The sequence below is a fragment of the Siphateles boraxobius genome, unplaced genomic scaffold, assembly GCF_051911475.1.
Source record: "Siphateles boraxobius isolate OS27281-9 unplaced genomic scaffold, OSU_SipBor_1 41, whole genome shotgun sequence".
Taxonomy (NCBI): domain Eukaryota; kingdom Metazoa; phylum Chordata; class Actinopteri; order Cypriniformes; family Leuciscidae; genus Siphateles; species Siphateles boraxobius.
Window position 1 is genome coordinate 39326029 of NW_027509042.1, and position 19087 is coordinate 39345115.

The following is a 19087-nucleotide window of genomic DNA, read 5'->3' on the forward strand; positions in this document are numbered from 1 at the left end:
CATGTCTCCCAGAAATCCAGGAGAATTCAACTTGTGCATCAGACGTTCAGCCTGACATCCATAGGCGTGACATCTGAGGCTGAGATACAAGTATTTTAATGCTATTTGAGCACAAGAAACAACATTTATGGGACAGTTCATCAGATTAGTACTTCATAGTAGATCTAGTCTGCAAAAGACCAAACCTATATGTACATTCATTTTCATTAATAAAATGTCTTACAAATGATCCCGAGAGTTGTCTGATTTAGTAGACTACTCCTTTGTGGTGACCCGAGGTCGAGGGCCATGGGAGAACAGTGCGATGTCGGTGGTGTGATTAATAATGAGCCACACCTACGCGACGCACCGGTTTCGTATCTCTCACTGAGGAGCGGAAGCATAAAGGAGGAGAGCGATAACTGTGAAGATCGAGAGAGGACCAGGCTTGGACAGTTTTATTTGATGTTGTGTTTTTTTATATGTGACAGCAGTCGACCTTGAGGATTTATTTATTTTATTTATTAAATTTGTTGAATGTTCGCCGGTTCCAGCCTCCTTATTTCCACAAGATCTAACTTTGCTACATCCATGATCTGAGCTGGGTGTGTCGAATAGAGGAGACTTTCAAAATGTGAAGTGCACATTGTGAAACAAGGCGTTTCACAATACCAAGTAGACTGGTCATTTTCAAATGGAACAGCAGTGTACTTGTGGTATATGTGGTTCATGCAACAAATGCCTACTCTGATTATCTTTGTTGTTATGTATAATTATAATAAAAAGAAATATGATTTAAAACACAACCCTAACTTTTTATTTAAATTTTACTTTTAATGAACACTTATAGACATTATAAAAGTATAAGTATAAAATATAAGAAATGTGTACAATATGAAGACAAGCAAATAATTCAGTCAAAGTTACAAAAGCAGAGCTCTAGAACAACATTAAATTAAAATATAAAGTTGTGAAACTTAACTTCGTCCTCAGTCAAAACTATTTGCCCGGGAACACATTTAGGATTTATGTAACCAAAGACTGCCCCTTAGATACAGTCTAACGGAATTATATCTCATGTTTAACCGCTACAGAGACATCAAAGTCAGAGGCCAGTTTCAGAAGGTCTTGCCCAGGTCTCAGTAGGGTTCATGAGTGCTGATCACCTGGATCTCACAACTCTAAAAGCATCGGCACAAATTTACAAATAGGCACTACCTTTATAAATTGAATGCAGTTTTGAAATTTAAACAACTACATTATTGCAAAAAAAAAAAAAAGTGAAACAACAATAGTAGTAAAATGTGGGTTTTCTCCTCCGCTCTCTGGTTGGCGTGAAATGCTCAACTACACACAAGGCATCTCAAGATGCATCCTCGATAAAAGGGATGGAGAAAGAACACATCATGGGATTGTAACTGTACTCGGGCTAGTCCACAAGAACAAAAGTAGGCTACAGAAAAAAATCCATATAAGGAGCCTAAGTCCCTCCCCTTCCGGTGGACCACCATAGGACCTTATTTCGGAAAAATATTGTAGGCTATGGTAGTCAATGGCGAGAGACAACAAATATTTGGATCCCGTTTGAATTGTGCCATGAATTACATACATGATGTTTGACAACTTAAAAGACACATTTTATAGTCAAGAAAGTCGCAGTTTGATGTAAAACTGTTGAGGTATAAGACTGTGAAAATACATAATTACAAAGACTACAAACCCAAAAGGCGCGCATGTGACGTCATACCTTTTCTCTCAGTGAATGAAGCTAACTTTACTGAAGCTAACGTCTGTCATTTTTTCTATAGTCTAACGTTATAATCGTAACGTTACGACGTCATGCCTGTGTGTTTTGTACCAGCCTGCACACACACGAGCTTGGTGACGTATAGTGCGAGACGATAGATGTAGTTCATTGAGCGATTTTTACATAAAACTAAATGTTACTCTTCTGTATTATGACAAACTGTGACTTTCTTGACTTTCATAATTATCTTTTAAATTGACAAACATCATTATGTGTAATTCAGGGCACAGTTCAGATGGAATAAAAAGATAAGTTGTCTCTCGTCATTGACTTCATGAGCCTGAAGCAGAGGGGAGGCTAGGGACTGAGGCCCTGTCCACACGGAGCCGCGTTTAGCTGTATACGTAAAAAATTTATCGGATCGCCGTTTCGTCCAGACGGATCAGGCGTTTTGGGAGACTGAAACCGCTATTTTTTGAAACCGGGTCCCAGGGTGGATAAATCTGAAAACGACACCCTTGCGTCTTCGTGTGTACGGCCAATCCGTATATTTTGTGAAACGATGATGTCATCACCCCACGTGTCGACTTGTCAGACGCGCTTTAATCAATTGGCTAACAGCAACAACAACCTCGACTACTTGCTTGAGTTCATGCTTCAGAAGCTACTGAGCCTCTTTTATTTCTTTATTTATTATTTAGGCCTACTTTAATGGATTTTAATTTTATTTCTTTATTTTACTTCTTTATTTGTTTATATTTCTTTATTATGCTATTATGCTTGTATTTTGTCTGATTAAGACATTTCGTATTTTGTAGGGATGGCCATTTCAAGCAAAAATAATATTCGACGATCGCTGGGAATTATTTGATTATTATTCAAAAAACGCACCTCTGCCCCCTCATGCTCACCGGTAACATGGCGTTCGCTCCGACATTAAATTTATCTGTAGGCCTACATGTTTAAATAATGTATGTTATTTTTTCCATTTCATATATGTTGATTATATGAAAAGTGAACAGCATGAGTAGCCTATCATAAGATGTGCAATATCGAGACATCATTTTGACCACTTCATTAAGTTTTGTTTTATATAAAGCCTTTCTTTAAAGTGAATTTCGTTTTGTATAAATTGTATCTTAATTTTAATCAATGTTTCATCAACCAATTGCCTGGATTTAATAAATAAGAAGCAAATATAGCAGACAATAGCCATCAGGACACGGGGGCGCCGACGCGATATAACTTGCATCCCACGTGAACTGGAGCTTGTCTCATAAATGAACAGAAACTCAGAAATATATCTAAGCTTGAAATGTCTACTTTTAAACAAAACAATTCAAAACGAAAAGAAACAGACAACTCTCTTATAATCCGTATGAAGTGTGCATTTATCTCTATAAGCACCTTCACCTACTGTGAAGGTGGCCAGTCAGCATCGTCACAGAAAACACTAGTTTATTAATAAATAATTAAAATGTCTCCTTGCTATATTTGACACATTCATAATGATTAGGCTATTTGCCGGTTCTTTGTGGCAAGCTTTTCATATTTTGGCACTCATTCCTATTTTGTACCAGGCCATTTATGGTTTTTCATATTGTTCAATAAAGTTCTTGGTTAAAAAGAAAGAAAAAAAAAGAAGCTACTGTTCCTAATATTATTGTATACAGCGCGCAAGGTTTATGCGCAAGTCTTCTTCTCTGTTTTTAGTGTATCTGTGTCAGAAATACAGCGCCTCATACTGGTGTGGCATGTATACTACATCGGTTTCAGTCGGTTTCAGTGGTTTCCTGTGTACGCAGATATTTCTTGAGATGGCGCCGTGTTTACGGAATTTTTTTTAGAACGAGGAAAAAAAGATTGGATAGGGATTAGGGAAAGCTCTGGCTTCGTGTGGACGTGGCCTTAGGCTCTCTATTGAGAAAGGGCTACAGTATGAGAACCCCTGCTTTAAAGTGATAACAAGTGTGGCTAGCAATACGATTGTCTGAGATTAGTAAGTTCGACGCAAAACGTAGAGGTGTGCTAAGAAAGGCTTAAGGCCTCATTATGCTTCTGCGTCAACTCCACGGCGTAGCTACGCCGTCACTCCTACGGCATCGTTGCCGTTTTATGGTTCTGCGACGCAGAGGGGTCTGCGGGGGTACGCCGTCGATTCGACGCAGAAGCATAAAACAGGCTTTAGCCTTGCAACGGCAAAGCAATCATATTTTGCAGAGCAAAGCACCACAGTTGCCCTTATCCAACTGTGCAAACTAGAATCATGATGCTAAATAAACAACAAGTGAAAAAAAAGGTGCTGGCAACATGCAGCCACAAAGTGACTGACAATGGGAATTGAACAACACACAACCTATTTTCTTGCAAAAGCATCACTGTCCACACATGTTGTACTTTATTTAAATACAAATGTATTTAAATAATTTGTATAAATATGGTGCTACAGTGAATAAGGTCTATATGCATACGTTACATAATTTCTATAAGCTACTTTTATTTAGTCTACATACTTCTAATTCATTTATATAGATTAATATTTTGGAGGCAACCAATCAATGACAGTATTTAATCAAATTCATTATATGATATCCTGACATATCAGCTGCAATTAATTGGGTTTAACAATATTTGCTAAGAAAAATTCAACTCACTAATTTGTTTTCCACCAAAAATATCACTAAACGTAGTGACATAACCATACGTTACATCTATGACACGTTATTCTAAAAGACACGATGTTCTATACCTCATTATGTGTTTAGGTATAGAAGCTCACCTGCAGCTTACCATACCTTCACGTTGTTATCTCTTTGTGTGACATTTAATTTTCACATTTAAGATAAGGATATACAATTACTGGCAATCTACAGTGCATTCGTTCTGGTCTTCCAGATTTTTAATGGAAAACATAATATTTAGTTCTAATAGCAACCACGGCTCTGTGAATCGTCCATGTGATGTTTTCTAAATGAGGGATCGATTATTTTGCCTAGCTCGACTGTGCTGTAGTGATTAAAGTGCCTGCTGTCTCCTGTTCCTGTTAGAGAAACCTCGCCACTTTAAGGTAATTTTGACCATTATGTGTTTTAACATTTTGTTTTCAATATAGTTAGCTACGCGTAGCCGACCAGGCCAGAGGCTGTGGCTTTGCACACTATCAAAACAATTTTCAACTTGCAGTGCCTGGTCAATAATCAGCTCGTGCTAGCTGCATGTGCGCGTGTTTTGTGTTAAATGATTGGAACTGATGCATTCGAGATGGAAAGTTTGTTTTTTGTTTATCGTAAGCACACAGCAATAATGACTCCAGTCGTGATTAAAATAAATGATTCTGAGAAAATTTAGCCAGTTAATTTGAAAACATGACTATGAAAACGAGAGAACCAATGGTGCCTTGTCAGTGTCATAGTATGTAAACATTACGAAAAATCACCATGGTAGTCATAGTTCCCGCTTAAATGCAATAGTTGGTACTTTAAAACCATAATAAATAAAAGTAAATGCTGGTTATTTTTCAAACTACGTTAGGAAAATCCAGAATATTATTGTCGTTTTGGTTTATTTTGTATTTTTGTTACATTGATGGTTAATGCATATACAAATATATTTACTGATGTAATGCTATTAATGTAATACTTTTTATTGTAGTAATAGCTGTAGTTATTATTGCATTTTGGTATGAATTGTTACTAGTTTTTCTAACTTGTTAGACTTTTCTAACTTGTAGGTTTTTTCAGACATTTCTACATTTTGAATTTTGCAGCTATGAAAATTTTTTCTTTTTTTTTTCTTTCTTGTCTATGAGTTTCATTCTTAGAAAAGATCGGTCTAAATTTTTAAGCTGCTTTTCTCTGCAAGTGCCAGGGAGAGATTCCAGCCATGGAGAAGACCGCATCAGACACGGCAAAGAAGACAACCACTGCTACATTTTCCAAAGAGTGTCTGGAACCAGTCTTGAATAAAGATTTGGATGACTCTGATTGTAAGTAACACCAAGATGCATGCCTTTTGCCCAGATTTTTGCCACATTGCTAAAAGACATAGGCAGTCTGTAGATATTGGTCAGAAGTTGCAGTAGTGTATGATGATCACATTCTCTGATTATTTTTTTGTATCTTTAGATTATGATTCCATATTTTTTCTGTAACCATTTACAAAGTTGTCAAGTGTATGATGCCTAGTATTTTAAAATCTGTTCAGATTTCAGCCTTAACCTCTAATAAATATACAGTTTAGGATGTGTTCTTTCAAGAGATAGGCTAGTTCACCTAAAAATAAAATGCTGTCTGTATTTACACTCATGTCATTCTAAAACTGTGAGGGACTTTTTTTTGTTGGGTGAACTATTCCTTTAAAGATTACTGACACTTTTGATCAACATTGATTGTTTTATCAGTCCCACCAGGATTATTTTCAGATTTTTGCAGCCTAAAATGACAGATTTTGGAAAACTCGCCAATAATCATGATGCACTTATATAATTGGTGTGACTGTTAGAGTACATTTACCTGTAAATATATTTGTCTGTAATTACTGAAATTGTAGTTCTGGTCCCCCTGCACAATGCAATGGTGACACTAGCATAGACATTCTCATAATTCTGCTTTGCTGAAAATACACAGACACAGTAGCTTGCACATTGTCACTGAATCAGTAACTAACCAGTGACAGTGTTATAAAATTTGTTTTATTATTTATGAACAGTACCATTTAACAACTAAATCATTGTTTATTGTTTTAATACTTTACATATTAAAAAAGTGCATAATATATATTCAGTAAAATAATAAATGTACTTATTTATTGCTGAAATCAGGCATTATGGGATTAGCAAATACACACCCCAATATACATTATGTTCCATATTACATATTGTAGTTTAATAGTACCATTAACTTCTTGAAACTTTCACTGATTTCATTTATTGGGAGCTTTTTATTTAATGCTGACTTGACTTCTTTGCATTACATTCTGTGATCGCAGAATCTTCAAATCCTGGAGGGACTGTTGCATTTATGTCGCAGTCAAAGAAACAATATAGATTCTTCAGGAAAACTGGACAAAACATGCTGTCAAATATTAGTTCATATTCCATACAGGTGTCATTACATTGTTTATTCTATCTCACTTTTTTACAGTAGGCATCCATAGTTGTGAGTTTTGTGGGACCAATTTTGAATCCAGACGAGGTCTCTCCAGTCACGCACGGTATCATCTCAGGCAACTGGGAGTGGCTGTATCCGACAGCAGTGGAGCTCCTATAGACCTTCTGTGCCAGCTGATGAAAGAAAGAGGTGGAACTCTACCCAAGCTCGAAAAACAGGCCATCCCTGTTAAAAAATACAAACCCCAGTCCCACAAACTCAAAAAGGACACTGGGCCCAAATTAAAGATTAAAATATCCAACCTTGTAAAGAAAAAATACGCTCTTTCCTCGTCTTCCCCCTCTGCTGTCAAAGGATCAGCAGCGTCTGGTCACTTTTCTTCGCCTTTCGGTGTAGGGAAGCCTCATAAAACATCTTCAAAGAAGATTTTGGTGTCCACTCCATCTTCACACTTGTCTCCTCTCAAGGCTGTTGAACCCAGGCTCATTGATGGCATCCCATCTACATCCCTCTCACTGGCCTCAGCCAAGCCCCTCTGGGCCCCTCAGGAAACAGACGCTCCTCTCAATTTAAGTAAGTAGCAGTATTAAAAATGTATTGGTTTGTTCTTGGAAGGGGGATGCATTTAAAAAAATAAACGTGGACTAGTAGATTTGACCACTCACCGAAGCGAGCTAGTTAATCTGATGAAGCAATCCTTGCATACAAAATCAATTTTGAAATGTTCTGTGCTTTTTCACCAGCAACTATGATAAAAAATTCCGCTGCGAGGGATGACGTCCATGTGTGTGAATTATGTGGAGCCTGGTACGAGACGCGTAAAGGTCTGTCCAGTCACGCACGGGCCCACTTGCGGCAGTTTGGTGTGAATTTGGAGTCTAAAGGTGCTCCCATAGAGCTGCTCCATAAAATTATTCAGAGCGAGGAATTCCAGGAAAAGGAAAGTTCTGGGCTGCTGGACGGGTCGGACTTTGAGAATCACACTTCACCCTTCTCCGCTCCTTCCACCTCATCATCCAGCGGCAAAAATCCCTCTCTTTCCCCTCTATCGTTTAAAGGACTGACATCCGTTCGTCTAACACCTCCCCCAATCAAAAAGCAGATTTCTCCAAATGTTTCAGGAAACTTTCCCCTCAGCAAGAAAGCAGAATTTAAATCCCCTCCTTCAGCCAAAAAGAAGATGATTCCATTAGATGTTTCAGGGAACATGCCCCTCAGCAGTCAAACAGAATTGAAATCACCTCCCTCAAAGAAAAAGAAGAACATTTCTTCAAATGTTCCAGGGATCTTGCTCCTCATTGGTAAAGGAGAATTGAAATCTCCGCCAACCAAAAAACAGAAGATTTCTGCAGATGTTTCAGAGGCTTTACCTCTTGTTGAGAAAACAGAATTGATATCACCTCCCTCAGCGAAGAAGCAGAAGATTTCTCCAGATGTTTCGGCGGTTTTGCCACTTGACAAAAAAGCTGTATTTAAATCACCCTCTCGAAGTAAGAATATAAATTATGTATTCATTTATTTTGTATTTTTTTATACCAAGTAACTTTTATTTATGTAGTGCTTTATTCAATACAGATAGTTTCAAAGCAGCTTTACAGTGATAACAGGAAAATGATTCAATGATGCTGTACAGCAGCTCTAAAAGAAAATAGCTGAAGTCGGTTCAATGTTGATTCAGTTCCATTGTAAAGATCGTCAATTATTAAATTGATTCATTTCATCTATAAAGCAGTTCTACAGAAAAACAAATGTAGTCGTCCAGCTCAGATTTTTATTTAATTTACATTTTTTGAGGAATGTTTGAATATCTTGACTATGTATGGACTTGGGGGTGGGTGATAATTTATAGCAAAATATGGTATTAAAAACAAACAAATTTTAAAGAGTGTGACACCCATGCCTGGAAAACTCATGTAAATGAATAAAATACAAAAGTCATGGAAATTCCTGTGTAGATATTAAAAGACCAGTTAAATATAGCGTGTTTCTATAGACTAGAGCGCAATCTTTAAAAGTCTTTTCAGTCAAGAACAACTGGAAAGCCATTGAAATGTTATTTTGGTCAGTAACAATATACATATACAGTACTATTCTGACATTACAGGCTTTTACATTGTTACAACAAATTGCAAATAAATGCTGTTCTTTTGACATTTCTATTCATCCTAGAATCCTAAAAAAATATATAATGGGTTCCAAAACAATATAAGCAGCACAATTATTTTAAACATTGATATTAGTGTTTCTGGAATGAGCACCAAAGCTGCATCTTTGAATGATTTCTGAAGGACCCTGTTAATTTCAGCTTGCCATCACAGGAAAAAATTAGATTTTAAAATATATTAAAATTAAAAACAGTCAATTGTAATAAAGAGCATAAAGAAACCTTTTTCAAAAACATTGAAAAGTCTTACCAAACCTAAACTTTTAAACGGTAATGTAGTTTGTAGAAGAACCTTAAGCTTCTTCACAGGGGGTGACGCATGATTTTACATCCAATAACCAACAACCCATTTTTTTAAATGTCTGTGACCTCTGTCTCCAACAATCAAATATACACATACAGTTATGGTACAAAAAAAGTGTCCTAACATACTTTGCTCTGATCATTTATGAAATGCCCTCTTTCTTACCCTCAAGGGGAGTCATCTAAAGGTGTCGCCTGTGAATTCTGTCCCGAGAAGTTTAAGAAGAGTCAGAGCTTGGCCAGTCACGCCCGCTATCACCTGCGCCAGCTGGGCATCACCGAGTGGTCTGTCAACGGGTCTCCCATGGCCACTCTGCGAGAGGTGATGGCCCAACGTGGTAGTTCTACTGGATCTCTCAGTTCCCCTGGACCGCCCTCGCTGACCCCACCGATATCCCCCTCTGCACCTCCCTCCGTACCCCCTCTCCTCTCATCCCCTAAACCCATCACCCAGTCTTCCTCTCCTCCTCCTGTTCCTCACAAAGTTCCAAAGGCCAAGAAAGGCTCCAGGACTGTTTTCCCAAAACCAAAGGACGAACCTGTGGAAGTTGATATCTCTATCATAGAGTCTCCAAAGCCACAAAGCGCACCCACCACCCCTTTAACACCTCCATCTGATTCCAACACCGTTAGATCACCCATGATCGGTGCGTAAAATTTACACTGCATCCAGTTACTTCTTTTATTCTTTTCTTTCTATTTATTTAAACTTTCTGTAGCTTTTTCATCCTTAAGACGTAGTCACACTAGACTAAAAATTTTGCATTTCCTGTCTCCTGTATTCGCATGTGCATAAGTGGAAGTCAAGTGAACAAACGGTGTAGTGTGACCACCCCTTTAGGTGTGTTATTTTAGGATTAGTATACATTTTGGAAATTAATAGATAATTACATAATTGTACAATTTGCATTTGAATTCTGATTATTTGCCTGCTTAATTTTATAGCTTAATGTGATGTTCAATGTTTTAGCATAAAAACATTTAAAAAAACATAAATCAACAGCCACTAGGAATCTCATGTTTTATTGTGAATCCCTTATTTTGTTGAGTTTATAATGACTTGTCTACTTTCCTCAGCTCCTAAGCATGAAAAGCAGGAGCCCAAACAGTTTGTATGCTGCGACTACTGTGGTGAGATGTTTGATACTCGTAAAGCCCTGTCCTGTCACGCACGTGGTCACTTACGACAGATGGGAGCAAGGTGGTCACTGAAAGTCCCGCCCATAGAGGCCCTGTATGAGCTCATGAAGAGGAAGGACTCTGAACGGGCATCCCAAATCAAACCGGAACCTGATTCAGGGGCGGCAGTGCAGTTGAAAAAAACAGTATCCTCACCTCACACTTTTACTCTAACACCTGCGGAAAAAGAGAAACCTGCCTCAGACGACACAACTACAGGTACGTTGACCCAAGAATGATTTGTCTCTTAGTAACTAACATTACAACCTCGCAAAAACTGCTCAAAGACACCTATGCAACTTGTAAACCTAATCAAAGAGTATGTTCAGAATAGCATTCTTCTGTTTTTAATCAAGGTGGCATTATTATTTATTATTTGATCAGGCTGTGAAAACAAGGATATTTCTACAGACAATTAGATAAAATTGCAAAATAACTGTTAAATTCCACGTTGATAACTGGTTCTCATTTGCTGAATGAAACATGCCACAATGTCTTCGTAATGTTTGTTGCATTTTCTGATACCAAAAATAATTTAAATGCTATGGCTGCAAACTTAAAAAATGGCAAATATTAAAGGGGAATACTTTTTTTATTCAAAAAAGTAACCCTTAAAGGGTTAAATTTTTTCCATGATCTTTCGCTATTTCTAGTGCTGTTAGATAAATACATATGCGATAATACAGCGTTTTTAGTCGTTTTTCGGATAAGTGTGAACAGGGACCGTTTTGACAACGTTCCCTATATGCGAAAAAGGCAAAGGGAAAAACCTTTCCATTTTTAAAAAAATCACTATAGTGTGTAATATATATATGTGCATATATATATATATATATATATATATATATATATATATATATATATATATATATATTACGTACTGTTAACTACATTAGTGTTTCATTCTAAATATTAAGTTGCAAAGGACAAACTGACCAAAGCTGATTCTATCCAGACATTATTCAGGATGTTAATGCAATATGTCTACTTTCATGTCTTGTGTTCTCAACTCTCTTCCCTTTCTGCTGTAGGCTATGATGCCACCTGTGAACTCTGTGGTTTTGATTTTGAGAATCGCAAGGCTCTGGCCAGCCACGCAAGAGCCCACTTAAGGCAGCAGGGAGTGGATTGGAAGGTCATCGGCTCTCCTATTGAGACCCTGAAGGCCTGGATGAAAAGTGAGCCTGGGAAGGTAGCAGAGCTCCACAAAAGCTACATGAGGGGGGACTTGCCTTTTGTTAAGAAGGTATGTCCAGGTTGAATTGTTGCCTACCTAGAATGATATTTCTTATCTCTTAAACATAAATTCACTGAAGTTTGTTAGATTTACACTTAAAACTTAAAAAGGGGGTAAAACAAATCTAAATATATATTATGCAGTTTTTCTTCTCAAGTTAAATTAAACTTAATTCAAATTCAAATATTTTAATGGGAAAATAAGACAAAAATAATGATTTATTTGCCTTTTGCAGTGTTTTTGTTCCTTCTTAAGATTAGCATGAACACAAAGTTGTCAGCATCTTGGGTTATCTTTGCTATTCACAAATTGTCTCTCTGTCTTCCTCTGGTGTAGAGCTCCAAAAGATCCTCCACTCCGTACTCTTCCTCAGACTCCGAGTCTGTCCGTCTTGCATCTCACAAGGGTTCATCAGCAGTTCGAGAATCTGCTGGTCAGCCGCAGGTATACCAGCTTTTCAAAGCAACAGTGGCAACAGCTAGAGAGGGCCAAGCAGGAATGAGCCACTCCTCCTCCACATACAAGAAACGGCCTTCATCAGATGAACTTTCCTCAGACAGCCTGTTCCAGACTCCCACGGCCCGCAGGGAACTGAATGTTCGTTTTCCTCGAGGTAAGGCAAATATGAATTTCTTGATCATACTAGAGCTCCAAATCATATATTAGTTCAGTTTAAGCCAATAAGGAAAATTATTATGCATTGTGATCATCACTGTGCTTGTCTTAGGCTGTGAACGGCGTCCTCCAAAGCATTTATCCCACTCTGAGAGTGGATCCAGGGAAACAGAATCTTCAAAGCCCTCTCGGGCAGGAAACATTCCATCCTTGGTGCCTAGACCACCGGAGACCAGCCTAGTAAAGCTGGTTGGGAAGGTGTACTCCCTCAAGTGCAGGTGAGTTGAAAACACAAATCAGTCTGTTCTGTAAACCTGATTGTTTTGCTGTCTGGGAGTGGAGAAGAGCTGTGATGGCCCAGTCTGCTTAGTGCTTAGTGCTTACAGCGTGTGTCAGAAACAAAACGCCCATAACCATATCTTAATTTCAGCTCTGGAAGCTTCCTCAGCACTTGATGGAACAGTAATGATGGCGTCTATATTACAGCATCAATTCAAGCCCGAGTCCGGTAAAAAAAACTTTGGAAGAAATAGCTGATCAACCCGAACCGCGGTTGCAAGCATGACTTGAGCAAGACATTTTTTTTTTAGTGGTAGAGGTTGTTAGCGGGAAGCCAAGGAAGACCATAGGCTGGCGTTAAGCAAATTTGTTACTTACCTATGAAGATTTGTGAATGAAGTAAGACTGGAATAACTCGTTTCAGGCAGTTCAGAATTGACAGTTTATTTTGAGAGACACGAACTCAGTTTATCATTCTCTTTGATCTTTAAAACTTTGCAAACCTTTTACATTCACAAACAGCTGTATTACATGCTACATTAAAGGTGTACAGTATAAATTAAAGCCTGTATATCAGCACTGGTATTGCATTTAATTTTTTTAATGTGATGATTATTTTGTCTTGTAGGAAATGTAAGTATATATTTTAGTTTCTGAAGGCCAGTGCCAAATAAAAAACAATATTGCCTTTAAACAAAATTTAAAAAACAAATCTTCGTGCTTTTAAAAAGTTTAAAGCAGTGCTTGTACTTATGGTGCATGAAGATTTTGAATTTGACCTGCATTATGTCCCACCAATAGTTGTCTATCTCCTTGTCATTAAATGCATTGATTGTAGTTAAATGCCTATAAATAAACTATTAGAACAATAAGAGCTCTTCTATAAATTATTTTATAGGTTCTGTGAGGAGATTTTCCAAGGACCCCTGTCCATACAGGAGGATTGGGTCATGCACCTACAGCAACACATCCTGAAGCTTAAGAAGGATTCGGCCTCAACCTCATCACCTCAGCCTCCTCTCAGTCACACCGAAGCACCGCTTCTTATCGGCCCTCAGGCTGTCTAGATATTCTTTCTGCTGTGGTCTTTATTTTCATCATTTTGAAATTCTGCAATCACACTACACTGACTCTGTCATTACATATATTGCTCTATTACCTGGACCTTAACTGCCAACTGTGATGTGGATTTTATTTTTTATTTTTAGATAAGTTTTGCAAGACACTACTGAAAAAGATTAGGACCACAGCGTTTCTTACATGTCAAAGTGTTTTCCAGATGGGATGTTTTGAATGTATTGTACTTTTTATTGCATTTCACTGTTTTTATTGTATTTTGATGTGTTACCAAATTTTAAGCTGTTTTCTTGGTTAACAAGATTTCAAACCTGTTCTATACTGTACTTAAAGTTTCCAATAGTACTTAATGTGTTAAGTTTTAAAGAATGTTTTGTGAAAAAAAATAGTGTAGACCAGCTTTTGGTCATTGAAATGAAGTTGTTGTTCTTACCTTTTAATATAGTATTTTCAAAACCGCTTCTCACATGTGTGATACAATACGGTCAGATTTTTTCGATGCCAAAAAAAATCAAATAAAAGGGATTTCTACAGATTTTCATTCATATGTATTAATGAAAATTTACTGTTTTTTTTTTTTTGTTTTTGTTTTTTCAAATTTAAGCAGAAACCAGCACTACAGAAAAACCAGGCCATGTCTAGTTATTTCAGCATTAAATTAGGCTTTAATATGCCTTTATGTTCATATGTTTTTACTACTGTATTTTTGATGATCATTTTTTTTCCCCTATATCTTTTAAATTAGTCAACAGTGGTATCCTATTACATGTACTTGTGTATTTGTCTTTGTAAAGCACTGTGCCAGTGTCTGGTTGGAGTAAAGGGTGTTTTATACTCCAGCAGCAGATATTAAATACCTTTCCAGAATGTGTGGAAATTGCATATTTCCATATACGTTATTTCTTGTGTGATAAATGAGGTTTTGTTTCACCATTGTGAGTCAGGCTTTGCAAGATTTTAAGTAAATTGAAACTGCCAATGACAAGCTGTAGTCCTTGTGAAATAATTTGGTAAAATACAGTATTGAAGCTTTTTATACATGCATTTGATTAATAACAAATTAATAAAGACACTTTGAAACCATTTGCTGCTTTGTGGGTCATATACAGTATATTGCAGTACATTTTCATGTTCCTCATCAACTACTGAATCCTCTCCATAAACAATTCAGCGTCTTTTCTGTAGTATATCTTGTATCTGAGACATAAAAGATGGTGATATGATATTCCCAGAGCAACTCTTCCTTTCCATTTTTGCATGGCTGGTTTTCACTCATGAGGTCTGCTAATGCTATATTCCTATGTAAATAAAACCCTCCTGTTTCAAGAGTATCGTCTGCTTCCTGCAGTGAGGAGTCTGTAAACCAGCAATAATTACAGGGCCGACACCTTTATGAAGCTGTTATTTGGATAAAGGGTCTTTTCAAAGAGGGAAAAAGGAAGGTGAAATCGAACACTGGACTGTTCTGTTAGGAAAAAACGAATGATGTGCTTTACATCTCTGAGAGCCTTACCGGTTTAAAAAAGTTTAGCCTATAATATAGGCTTAGCCTACATAGGCCTATATAATGCAAATAACAATTTATGGTCATTTTAAATGTGACGATTAAGATGAATGATAGAATCCCTTTTTCGTTACATTTATGCTATTAGATTAATCATTAACGAAAATGGTCAATTTTTGTAATGCATATTGCCTACTATTAAAGTATTAACAGTAGCCTACTGATGGTCATAGCCTATACCTGACAGACTTTTGCATATGTGTAGGCTAATATTTGCGTTGGCCTATATTTAAAAAATAAAAAATTGTAGGCAAGTTACCAAAATATTATTTCAATCAAGATGGGATATCCCGCCCCTTTTCAGCGCTGCGCTCGATTTGTTCTGTCTACCGGTTTGTATTTAATTTTCCACAGAAAGAAGATAAGATCTTAAGGATTTATAAATGTGAACCGCTCGTTCAAACATTACAATGCTCATGATAACTTTCGTTAACTCTACAATAAACCACTACAGCTAATTTTCAAACATAACATTATAAAGATGGCTGCACATTTTCTCTGGTGCATAAGGTTTAGTCTGTAGTTTTTGTCCATGTCCTTCACTTTCAGTTCAATCCCATTATGCTGTGACATCTCACTAATTAAAATTGCGGTTTCATTTTTCTGACATCATAGTTAATGATACTTTGGAGCTGAAGTGGGAAAATGTGATTTCTGGAAAGTTCAGCAGTAACCTTTTCAAAGGAAATTATTTTTAAAAATCCTAAAATTATCCAGCACAATTATATCAGAATGACCCAGGTGCTCACCAAAGAATGCAGTGTTTTTAGTTCAGCATGAGCCCCTCATGTAGACTAGAGAGATGGACATCTTAATGGAAGTGAGGCACCGGACCCTTGAAAATAGTGTTGGAGACCTAAGGCAATTCAAACAACACCATTCAAATGGATGTATACATGGAAAAATATGGTGGCCGACAAAGGAGGTAGAGTAGTCGAGCTGTGTGGAAAAAAATGGTAACTGGTTTTATTCAAGCCCAAAATATAATATAACATCACTGATTGAACTTAAATTTATCAATTTATACCAACAAAACTTTTTTTATGGATTAAATCAGGTAGAAATAATTGTTCATTGTAACAATTGGAGTTACCACTTTTTAAGTTGTGTACTATGAAAGTCAAATAGACCTGACCTTACATTACACGGGAAGTGTCACAATATTGTGACATGACATTTCTGACATTTCTGAATAACGCTTGAAGCAGTTGACTAATCACAACAAACTGGTCCACCAACCAATCAGAGCACATTTCGCTTTTCGGTAGGAAGGGCTTCATAAAGACAGGAACGAAACAGAGCGTTACTGACAGACTGCGAAGAGAGTTTCTGCAACAGTGTAAAATATTTGAAAAATAATGTGTTTTTTAAACATTCAAGCATGAAAACCTATTTCAGTGAATCCAAAAACAAAATCAAAACTTTGAAAAAAAGAATAATATGTCCCATTGATTGTCTTGATTTACGATCTGCAATTTGAATAAAACAATTAAAAAAAAAACATTTGGAATCTTCAAACTATTATTTTTCTTCTCTAGTCAAAGGTTAATACATTACATTAGATAAATGTATTTCGGCAGCATTTTCAAGGGGGTTGTCCTTTTTGAAGTCCATTACCATTGCAAAGTACAAGAGGCCATTTATCAGAGCTGAGCCAAACACAAAGGTTAAAACTGTAAGATGACAATATTGAGTTACAGTAGAGTATCCAAGCCTTCTTCTCAATTTAAACGAGGCCTGTAATCTTCGAAAGATGATTTATATGCTTCAAGGTTTGGCAGCTGAGAACAGTTTCTTACACGACTTGTGGCTTTGCAATCAGAGCTCTCCGTTTCTCAGGGCAGATGTACTTGTGCTAGAGGATACTTTTTTGTTTTCCATCTTGAGCTGCTTCACAATGTTCTCTATAATTCACATTGTTTATTCTTTAAAACCTTATTGAATGGATGTGCTTTCCATCCTATATTTCTTTCTGTTTTTTGTCATGATAAAAGAATAAACTGCAATGATGATTATATCAACTTTGGCAGTCAACACAAACCCACAATGAAAAAATTACATTAGTAAGGGAACCACAATAAGAAAATCTTAGCATTATTAAAATAATAAAATATAATAAAATGAAATAATAAAATAATTCACAAAATAAAATATCTTTCATGCTATTCTATTGCTCGTCCTTCCATTAGGAACAACCTGTTTTTCATCATGCTCCTCTCTGCATCTTCAGTTTCCTCCATTGATGACACATTGATTCTGCGACTGTCATATGACACGACTGCATCTATCTAAAGCAAAGCCCAGGTAAGATGATCTCGAACTAAAGGATGTTTGAACTTGAATGAATGGCATAGCTCTGCTTAAAAGGACGTATGTTTCGTGTATCTTGTTTTCATCACGGGTTGTGAATATTGTGAACATATTGTTCTTCTCTCATCATGTAACTGAAGATAACATGTTAATCAAGGATATTTTTTTAGCCTAGTGTGAGCATGTTTATGAAGGTTACTCTGCAGGTTCACAAGATTTGCATCTCAACATCAGTATCAGAAGTTAATTGTTTATTAATTACATTTCATTAAGATGCAATATTTGGTCCATGAATTGATTGATTGATTGATTGATCATAATCAATCAAATATTGTTTATAATGATAGAATAATATTAAATCATAAAATGTATCAATTCAATAAAATGAATGTATAATGTGGCTGTTAGTCATAGATACAAATATAGATTTTGTGTCACTTTGCAGGAGATTTCAGCAACAAGTGCTGGTTAATGTTTAACACTTCTCATTATGGGAATCTACTAGGGAAAAGTACAAAAAGGCACAGTTGATAACACATCCCATGAGATGACAGGATAAGTGGAAGGAAAGGTGAAATTCAGGGAGGAAGGAAGAAGGAAGTTACATAACAGTGTTAATGATGGGCTGTAGTGAAATCCACTGATGTGTTATCAATCCTTATTTACAGGCCAACGCTAGCTAAATTGACTAGCTGACTAGCACTGTATGTTGATATTTTTTCAGGTTTTGTTTTTTTATACTTTTTGACACTCTAGTCCAGGTTTATTATTGTTAACTAAAATTAAAACAATTAAAAAAAAACATTTTCATTATTTGTAAGATAAAATAAACATTAACTGAAATAAAATAAAGTATATCTAAAAAAATAAAATTTTATTTCAACTAGTTCCCAGAGCAATGTAATGAATGGTATCCATTCATCCAACCGCCAGAGGGAGCCCTCTCCCGAATACTTTCCCAGATTCTAGTTCGCCTTCATGTCAGGTCCCTCACAGGCAAAATTGTACATATTAATTGTTTACATTGAGGTACTAAAATAACTAAAATTAAAAAAAAAAAAATGAAAGCAAAACTAGACATTTAAAAAAAAACTAATAAAATTTACAAAAACACAACAAAATTTCTAACGTCTTAACTAAAATTAAAATGAAAACACAAAATATCTAATTCAAAATGATTTTTTTTTTAAAAATGCTCATTTGCACCCGTGCCACTGGCTTCGCTCCGTTCCCACGGCTCTCGGCCCCTCCCTGCTTCTCGCCACGCTTCAGTTATATTTAACAAATATTAGACCAACAAAATGATCTTGACATTTGAAAGACTAGACACTGCAGTCTTTAATTCCAGTGGATTTTAATTGTTCCTCAATATCTCCATTGAATGCGGGAACTGATAGATCCAGGATGATGCATAAACAATAATGTTTATTCAGTGTGTCATATGATTTACTAAAGGTAATCAATATATTCAGGCAAATATTCAAAATATTCAAATTAGCTAAATATTGATGCAGGTGAAAATTAA

General features: G+C 36.4%; 1 protein-coding gene across 1 annotated transcript; it reads left to right on the forward strand.

Moving 5' to 3' along the window:
- The first annotated feature begins 4711 nt into the window (after positions 1–4711).
- On the forward strand, positions 4712–14771 carry wiza (WIZ zinc finger a). The gene is made up of 10 exons (XM_077199578.1): positions 4712–4793; positions 5588–5711; positions 6868–7407; positions 7578–8324; positions 9475–9948; positions 10379–10699; positions 11512–11726; positions 12054–12330; positions 12445–12610; positions 13510–14771. Exons 2-10 carry the CDS (start codon positions 5609–5611, stop codon positions 13676–13678), a joined length of 3012 nt encoding a protein of 1003 aa, XP_077055693.1. The 5' UTR covers positions 4712–4793; positions 5588–5608; the 3' UTR covers positions 13679–14771.
- Positions 14772–19087: the final 4316 nt, after the last annotated feature.

Excerpts from the sequence above, each read along its gene's own strand:
- wiza (XM_077199578.1), top strand. The coding sequence starts at position 5,609 with ATGGAGAAGACCGCATCAGACACGGCAAAGAAGACAACCACTGCTACA. Across the intron at positions 7,408-7,577 it reads AGACGCTCCTCTCAATTTAA|CAACTATGATAAAAAATTCC; the intron begins GTAAGTAGCAGT and ends CTTTTTCACCAG. Across the intron at positions 11,727-12,053 it reads ACTTGCCTTTTGTTAAGAAG|AGCTCCAAAAGATCCTCCAC; the intron begins GTATGTCCAGGT and ends CCTCTGGTGTAG.